Raw genomic sequence first — 9,649 nt, 5'->3', positions numbered from 1 at the left:
ATAGGGTTGTCCACTATAGTCAGTCTGCTTTCATTCCTGGAAAAATTATACATGACAACATAATCATTGCACAGGAACTTCTGAGAGGGTACAACAAAAAATATATCTCGCCTAGATGTGCTATTCAAATGGACGTGCAAAAAGCATACGATAAGGTGGAGTGGATAGCACTTGAAGGAATTCCAAGTGAGCTGAATTTCCCAAATCAGTTTATTCGTTGGATTATGCTATGTATCAAAACGGTTTCGTACAGATACATGATTAATGGCCAGCAAAGTAGAGTTCTCAAAGCTAGACGCGGATTATGACAGGGTGACCCCCTACTGTTCGTGCTAGTGATGGAATACCTTCACCGATGTTTGGCGAAGCTTCAGCACCAACCTAAATTCAAATACCATCCAAAGTGCAAAAAATTGAATATTACCAACATTTGTTTTGCAGACGATTTGATTCTGTTTGCTCGGGGGGATAAGATATCTATACAAAGCATGATGACAGAATTTCACAACTTTTCTAAAGCAACTGGGCTGAGAGCCAATCCCACCAAGTGCAAAGTATACTTTGGAGGAGTGCCTATTAATATCCAGCAGCAAAGACTTGTGATCACGAAGTTTTCTGCAGGAAGCCTCCCTTTCAAGTATCTAGGGGTCCCGATGACTAGTCGTAAACTAGTTGCTTTCCAATATGAACCGCTCATAGAGAAAATTGTGGGGAGGATCCGTCATTGGACAGCGAGACTGCCTAGCTACGCTGGAAGACTGCAGTTAATAAAGAGTGTTCTGTTTACAATCATAGCGTATTGGATGCATGTTTTCCCGATCCCAAAGAAAGTCCTCCATAGAATTGAAGCTATATGTCGCACCTTCCTTTGGTCTGGAACTGACAATATCAACAGGAAATCACCTATTGCATGGGACACGATTTGTTACTCTAAAGCGGCAGGCGGAATGAACATCACATCCTTAGTGGAGTGGAATGTAGCAACGATTAGTAAACTGCTGTGGAACATTCAAGCAAAAGAGGATAAGATGTGGATTAAATGGATGAATGCATACTACATCAAGGGACACCCGATACATAACTGGCAGGTAAAACCTAGTTGTTCTTGGATGCTCAAGAAGATTATGCAATGGCGGGAAAAAGTCTGTCATACGGAGTATTGGGCCACTGCAGTTCACAACCAGAAATACATTACAGCCCGAATGTATCGTGAACTTCGTGGTATCCAAACTGATGTTAACTGGAAGAATGTTTTGTACCACAATGGAGTTAGACTCCGTGCACGGTTTATGTTATGGATGGCCCTCCATGGAAGAATTGCAACTAATGATAGATTGATAAGGTTTGGTATTAATGTTGGTAATAACTACTGTATTTATAGATTAATTTAATTTTTAATTATTATCATTATATATTATTATCAAGCATACTATATTATATATAAATTTAAAATTTTTATTATTTGGTACATGTTATAAAAAATTATTATATTTTTATTTAAAATTTTGTAGAGTTAAACTTCTATTATGATATTCTCCTAAACAAAAAAGTAGAGAAAATATTCATTTAGAACTGAAATTTGACGGGGAGCCGTAATATATTATAGGCTTGTAAAATTTGAAAATATGATATAATAAGAAGGATTAAAAACTGATATTTGACGGGAAGCTGTTATAAAGTTTAGGTTTGAAAAAATTGACTAATATCTAAAAGGTAATGTTATTTGAATTGAAAAAGTTATTTTATTCAAATATGTAGTTTTAAAATAAACTCATTTGGATTCGACTGAATTTTGTTAACTCATCTGGATTCAAGGGTAGATGTGAATGTATCTAAGAGATATCAGTTGTAGACAGTTCATTTTAATGTCCATCTTTTAAATATTTCTCTTCTGTTTTATATAATTGAAATTAGATAATCGGTTGTACAATTTATTATAAATATGAATCAATGCTTAAAAGTTGGTGCATATTATTAGCATATATTTGTAACTATGTCAATGTCAATCAATTAAATAATGAATTCAAATTTTATAAATGATAATTTTGTAGACATGTGATGTGAATTCAGACGGAACTCGTGCAATAGCACGAGTCTCTTACTAGTATCTATGTAAGCAAGTTTAACGAAATTCATGTATTTTATGTAGTATAGCACTCGAAAATCTTCCAAAATACCAAAGTTTGCAAATTTAATGAACTTTATGAGTTTTATGTAGTATAGCACACAAAATTTTTCAAAAAGACCAAAATTTTCAATTTTAACGAGCTTCGTAACTTTCATGTAGTATAACACACGAAAATCTTTAAAAAGACCAAAATCTGCAAGTTTACCAAACTTTGTGTATTTTATGTATTACAACATCCAAAAATCTTCCATAATATAAAAGTTTGCAAATTTAACGAACTTCGTGCATTTTATGTAGTATAGCATAAAAAAATCTTCAAAAAGACCAAAATTTGCAAGTTTAACGAGCTTGTCACTTTTATGTAGAGCTGTCAAACAAACCCTATAATTAAAAGCCCTAACTATTTGGCCCCATTAAAGCCCTATTATATTGAGCCCCCACTTATTGAGATTTATATTGGGCCCTAAAATTTTAGACCCTTTTTGCATAATGCATCTTTTTTTGGCCCCTTTAAAGGGGCCTTATTTTATTTCAAAAACTCATAGAAACTTCATTTCCTATACCACTCTCTATCTTTTTCCGTTCAACAAAGCTTTGCCTACACCGTGAAGCCACCTATTAATATTATAAATATTCCAGCCCAAGAGTTGGAGATGCATTCATAATCTCACATAATTAGACCATAAACACTCTTGTCATCATACACGCTCGAAATCTATCATACTCATGCATCTTTGTACATGAAATTTGATTATTATACTCAAGCTAACTCTATCCAAAACAAAACAAAACAATTGTGTAATCTTTATTCATATCAAAGAAAAACTAATTTTGAAGAAACATAAAATAAAACCACAGCATGATACATAGACATAAATCCAAATCAATCAAAACACCACAACAATGCTAGCATTTAGCACCTACTGCCAACCTTGCTTACCAAGTTATTAAATTAGAGAATATTGAATACTAACAATACCTTCAAGCATATGTATCATGGGCTAGAATTTTTTAACAGAATTTTTAATTTATTTTTTGTTAATTAAAAAAAAACTAATTTAACAAGTTGTTTGTTTTTTGAAAATTTTAAACATAATTTTAAAATTTTTTATTTAATAGTTATTTAGTTTTTTGATTTTTTGATTTTATTCTATTTTTTAAAATTAAGTTTTTTATTTTATTTGGGGCCTTATAGCCCTTTTTCAAATTTTGGGGCCTTCTAACATCGGGCCCTATGTATTTGAGGACTTACTTTTTTAAAATTATTTTATGCCCTTTTATTATAGTGGCTAGGGCCTAAATTTATTGGCCCCTTAAATTGACACCTCTACTTTTATGTAGTATAGCACACAAAAATCTTCAAAACTACCAAAATTTGCAAGTTTAACGAGCTTCATCACTTTTATGTAGTATAGCATAAAAAAATCTTCAAAAGACCAAAATTTGCAAGTTTAACAAACTTCGTGTATTTTATGTATTACAACACCCAAAAAACTTCCAAATTATAAAAGTTTGAAAATTTAACGAACTTCGTGAACTTTATGTAGTATAGCACAAAAAAAAATCTTTAAAAAGACCAAAATTTGCAAGTTTAACGAGCTTCGTGACTTTTATGTAGTATAGCACACAAAAATCTTCAAAACGACCAAAATTTGAAAGTTTGAGGAGCTTTGTGACTTTTAAACTAGGTTACAACTCTTCTATATATAGATAATTCTTTTATGGGCTGAGCTTCAAATCACAGCAGAGAGGTTGCCTAGTTTATAATAACGGTCGTAGTACCGTGGTGGAAAGCATCATACAAATAACCACCCTACCTCACAATGGTTGGTCAAACGTGGTAGTATCTCTTTTCCAACCGTTGTGAAATGGCTTTTACGTAGTAGTGATTGCTCATTATGTAATAAAACATTGGTTTATGATTTTCTGTTTCTTCGGCAAAGTATTCATCTCACTACTAGAAATTTGGCCTACGGCCACGCTAAAATTGTCCACAGCTCAGAAACTGTGGCCACATATATGATTTAGCCATGATTATCAAAGCGTAGACGTATGTTATAGAAATATTGAATCCGGAGTGTAAAACTGTGGCCTGTATAACGGTAGATATTTTAAGCCGCAACTAAGAAACCAAGGCCTATAATTTTCAGTTCAAACTGTGGCCAAAACCCCAAAAAAAACCCCTCCAAAAGTTCCCTCCTTTTTTTTTAGTTTCCCTCTATATCTTTTAATATTTTCTTTTCTATTTTTTTAATTAAAAAAAAGAAAAAAAATGAAAGAACACGAACAAACACTCCATCTCCCAAAGCCATATGAACAAAAAACACGCACACTCTGAAAACTCCATCTCCCAAAACTATCTCGCTTCGCCGCTCCACCGCTCCGCCGCTGCTGCCACCTCCATCGCTTACAGGTTAGTTTCTTCATCTTCATCTCTGCTTTCATCTCTGCTTCACCTTCATCTCACGAACCCTAACCCTCTTCATCTCACGAACCCTAACCCTCTTCATCTCACGAATCCTAACTCTCTTCATCTCACGAACCCTAACTCTCTTCATGTCACGATTCTCTGTTCGTGTTCCTCATCTTCTCTATCGTCTCCTCTGATTTTGTTTGGACCTAATATATATTTTGTTTTGCAGTTGAGGTACCAAAGCTTCTGGAGGCTTCCTCTATTCATCTGGGTACGATTCTCTTCTCTGTTCGTGTTCCTCATCTTCCCTCGTCTCCTTTGATTTTTTTGACCTAATATATATTTTGTTTTGCATGTGAGGTACCAAAGCTTCTGGAGGCTAATACGGTAGGGTTTCTTTTTGACCTAATCTATGTTTAAACAAATTCTACTACTGATGTTTGGATAGTGTGATTTGATGCATGTTTTGTTTTGACCTAATCTACTGAGGGCTTCATTTTGACCTAATCTCTGCATTGTTATATCTGTTGTTGTTATTTATGTTGAATTTCTTGTGATTATTAGAAGAAATTCTTGTTATTATGATATGTGTATGTGTATGATAATTTATGAATTTTACTCTGAAACTCTATTATGCTGCAATATACTATAGATTATTCATTTGAAGGAAGTTTGTAATTATGTATTTTTTGTTTGTTTGTTTAGGGGAGGAATATTCTTGAAACAGATCATCCAGAAGGTCCTTTTGGCACTAAGGTCAGTGTTCTAACTTGTTTATGAGCTCACTTAGATTTGTGTTTGCTGCTGCTTTCCTCTGTGTTGGATTAGATCTTGCTAGAGTTGATTTTGACATGTACTTTGTAGCGGAATGATTTGTGTTTGATGACCTTTAAGTAGAAAAGTGATTTTTTGGCAAAACTAATCTTGCTAGAATGATATAACTGATTCTTGGCTTGGGATTTGGGACTAACTAGTAACTACTGTCAATCCACAATACATATATAACTTTAGGATTCAATGTTAAAACTGATTGTATGTTTTAGTGACTTGATTTGATGAACTGATGTGCCACTACTATTGTGGCTGCTGTTCATGCTACTACTTAGTAGTTTGTTTCTTAAATTTTCTTGCATCAACTTATATTGGGTCCTATTAATGTCTGTGCATCTCGTAAGGAAGTGTTGCTTATGTTGTAATTAGTTGTTGTTTTTATTTGGCGTAGAATAATTCAATTATTGAAATGTCTACTTTAAGTTTCGGTATCTGATATATATATATATAGTCTGTGCTATTGTATGTACACTTCTTGCTCTTAAGTAGCCATTCAGTTTACATACTTTAAGTTTCTATCAGTATGTAAACTAAAAATCATGAAGCTGTGGAAGTTTCTTATGCATATTTAGTAAATGTAGCAGAAAGAGAAAGAAAATATTATAAAAAACATGAAATCCTCCTTCTGGTATTTGTGTGTAACTGCTACTGAAGGTTACTTAAAAGGCAGCATTTGTTTGTTTCAAACACAGGGCTATTGATTTTATAAATCTGTTATGAATTTGTGTGACTCTGTTATGAATTTTATAAATCTAATTTTGTGTATTATTAAGTTGCATAGCATAGCTGCAGTGTGGTTATTGATTTCTTTTTGTTATTGATACAGCTCAATTCCCTCAAAGGAGACGAAGGAAAGCGACAACTGCATTTTATTTGTGTGTGACTCCATTTCTCTGTTTTAAGGTAACAATTTGTGTTCTTTTAGGCTTCACCATATAAATTGTTGATTCAAGGACCAGGCAGCAGCAAGGAAATGATAAGCAGAATCCTTCAAGTGCAAGTGCAAAGCAGCCACAAGGAAGTGCAAAGCAGCAACAAGTTTCAAGTGCTAAACAAGTTTCAAGCAAGCAGCAACAAGTTTCAAGTGCTAAACAAGTTTCAAGCGCTAAGCAACAAGTTTCAAGTGCTAAGCAACAAGCTTCGAGTGCGAATCAGAAACGTCCTTCAATTGCGTCTCAGCAACTTCCTTCAAGTGCAAAGCAGAATACTTCAACTGCAAAGCAGCAACCTAAGGAGAAACGGGTGGCTGACACTGCTGATTCAAGGTCAAACCAGAATCGTATGAAAAGGGCAATGATAGAAGTCGATGGAAATTCCGGGACAGGGCAAGGAAGTGGCTTGAAGAAGACAAAACGAAGCCCAATGTGTAAATCGACATCCATTGAAGAATTCCTCAAAGAAAATGGGGAAAATAGTGAAGAAGATGAATGTGAGAATCTTGAGGAAGAAGAAAATATGATGGGTGAAGAGGAAAACACTCAGCAAAATGGAAGTAAACAAACTGAAGGTACGTACTAAGCTTCGTGTCATGCATTATTCTTTATTATTGTTTCATTCAAATTTATATCCCATGCTAATTATATTTTATCTAACACAGGGGCAAGTAAGAAAAGGACACGTGGACCAACTAAATGTTTGAAAATCCATGCTAGAAAGAGTGCGGATCGTGAAGAGGTGGTCCTAGACGATGATGGAGAACCTATTGGACCCAATGATCGAACCGTGACAGATTTGAGTTGTTTCCTTGGCACTGTCGCAAGGAATTCAGACTTGTGTCCCTTAGTTTTTACTAACTTCAAAGCTTTGAAGAAAGCAAACAAGGACCGTATATGGGAATTTGTCACTGTAAGTGGGAATTTGTCACTGTGTGAATCTAAACATAAGTTGTGTTCCTTATTTACTTGTCACTAATTTCCTTTTTTGTTGTAGGATAAATTCATTATCCCTGAAAATGGACGTAGAGCGGTTTTCTCTCGCATTAATGATGCTTGGAGGCGTTTCAAGAAAGATCTCAAAAAGAGTTGTTTTTTAAAGTACACTACTATGAGTGAAAGATTGAAGCATCGTCCCCAGACCGTACCTGAAGTTCATTTCAAGCAATTGATATCCTATTGGAAGAACAATAACATCCAAGTAAGATAACAATTAGCAATTGATCAATGCTGTCCCTAATATTTAATTCTGTAATTTAACATTTGCTGTCCCTAATTTTGCTGTTTCTGAATGTAGAAAATTAGCAAAATCAATGCTGTGAACAGAGCTAAGCAAAATTATATGCATCGGATGGGCCCAACAAACTTTGCGAGGATTCGTGCAAAACTGGTAGGGTGTTCATACATCCTTCAATTTACAATTATGTATTGGTTGAGTGATTCATTTTTTGATGTGTTTATTATCAACCAATGTAGCGTGCTAAGAAAGAGGACGGAAAGGAAGTTAGCCAGGCAGAGATGTTCATTGAGACTCGACAAAGTCGAAAAGGAAAACAGCCGGATGAGGAAACTTCAAGTGTAATTGTAAGCCAGGCAGATTATGCCTTTAATCAACATTTGCCTTTAATCATTTATTTTTATAATGTGAATATTTTCTAATGTGAATATTTTTTAATTAGTCTAAGCTTCAAGAATCAGTTCAGAATTCAACTGAATCTGAGACATTTAACTCCTTGTTTGGGAAAGAAAAATCTGGACGAGTTCGTTGCTATGGAAGAACAATAACACCTACCATGCTTAAAAGAAAAGAAGAAATTCTGGTTATTAAAAGGCAACATAATGATGAAGTGGCTGGCATGAAGAGGGAGATGGATGGTATGAAGGCGCTATTTAAGACAATGATGAAGCAACAAAACCCACATATGAGCGACGACGAGATCTCTAAAGTACTCATACGAAACATGAAACAAATTCAAACAGCTGATACATTGTAAACTCTTAGAAGGTATTATTGTCAATAATGACTTATGTTATAGACACTTATATTCATTCTAGTTAATTTGGAGGAGGGAAGAAAACGGCATCGCCTGTTCTCTTAGAACGGAAGAGTTTCTCAGTTTCAGCATCTACATTGAAAGCAGCCTGCAGAACTGTAGATGATAATGCCTTCCACGCCGAAGAACTTCCAGCCATGTGTGTAAAGATGGGATTAGGAGTAGTGATGATAGAAAACCACTCCATTCCCTCGGGGTCACAAATCTTGGAGACGACGAAAAACCTTGGGACAATGAACAAATTTCCAGCCTTCAAAGTAGTCTCCAAAACCCTCTTGCCATCAACACCAACAACTTGAACGCGTCCGCTTCCCCTAACAACATAAGTAACCTGGAAAGCAGAATCGCAAGAGAATCCAGGCGAGCACATGGCATTTCCATCAAGCCTCACAAGGTCAGCTCCTAGACCAACCTCACCAACCAAAGGAAGGTTTTTGGTGTTCAAAACAACAACCCTTCCGCCATTCTTAACATCGACATCCAATGGTGCCTCTAGACAATTCAAGACCATACCTTTCCTGTCTCCATCTTTAGGCTCAGGAAGGATGATGCTTCCGTCAAGCTTCACAATCCCTTTCCCGGTTTGTTTCCCAACAAGGGTCTTCACATTGGTCTCGTCCAAGTCCCAAGCTCTTCCCACAAACTCAGTCGAAAATCCGGTAAAGATTCCGTTAGGACCAGTTAGGAAAAAATCAGTGAACTCACCAGCCTTATGTGCTTTTGAAGTATCTCCAAGAAACAAAATAACCAACTCAGTGTCCTCTTTGTTGAACCACCATGTCACAACACCAAAAGGAAGTGCTAAAGCATCACCAGTCTTAATTGCAAGAACCTTCTCTTCTGATTCAGGTTGCACAATTCCAGCAACTCCACTTCCTTGAAGAACATATGCAACTTTGGAAGAATCAGAGTACCGAGGAGTGGCAAAACCGTTCTTCTCAAGAGCTAACTTGGCAGCACCAATGTTACCTTCACGCAGCATAGGAAGTTCAGATGGTGACCAACTGTAATACGATCCACCATTGTCACCGTACACTTTCTTCGACAATTTTGGAGTGAGATCAATATCCATAGCAATTAGCAACAAATATGAACAAAATCAGAGAGAAAAGGAAAGAAAGTTTTGATGATTGAGAGAGAATGTGTGTGCTTGCTTATATAGGAAATTGAAAGCGTAACAGAATGTAATTAGATTTATTTGTTATCGCTACAAATACTCGTTACCGGTAATTACGAAATTGTACATTGATATTAAGTAACTAAAAACTCTTTTTTAGGAAAAATTAACAAA

The 9,649-nt window shown here is 35.4% G+C and overlaps 2 protein-coding genes across 2 annotated transcripts; one reads left to right on the top strand and one right to left on the bottom strand.

The window, feature by feature from the left end:
* The first annotated feature begins 491 nt into the window (after window positions 1–491).
* Window positions 492–8,298, top strand: LOC131636252 (uncharacterized). Its single transcript, XM_058906886.1, has 7 exons — window positions 492–1,342; window positions 6,326–6,879; window positions 6,970–7,217; window positions 7,302–7,505; window positions 7,602–7,694; window positions 7,781–7,888; window positions 7,984–8,298. Exons 1-7 carry the CDS (start codon window positions 492–494, stop codon window positions 8,296–8,298), a joined length of 2,373 nt encoding a protein of 790 aa, XP_058762869.1.
* On the bottom strand, window positions 8,286–9,440 carry LOC131636257 (glutelin type-D 1-like). Its single transcript, XM_058906890.1, has one exon. It carries the CDS (start codon window positions 9,428–9,430, stop codon window positions 8,360–8,362), a length of 1,071 nt encoding a protein of 356 aa, XP_058762873.1. The 5' UTR covers window positions 9,431–9,440; the 3' UTR covers window positions 8,286–8,359.
* Window positions 9,441–9,649: the final 209 nt, after the last annotated feature.

The sequence above is a fragment of the Vicia villosa genome, unplaced genomic scaffold, assembly GCF_029867415.1.
Source record: "Vicia villosa cultivar HV-30 ecotype Madison, WI unplaced genomic scaffold, Vvil1.0 ctg.001678F_1_1, whole genome shotgun sequence".
Taxonomy (NCBI): domain Eukaryota; kingdom Viridiplantae; phylum Streptophyta; class Magnoliopsida; order Fabales; family Fabaceae; genus Vicia; species Vicia villosa.
This window is presented reverse-complemented; position numbering and strand designations above follow the sequence as displayed.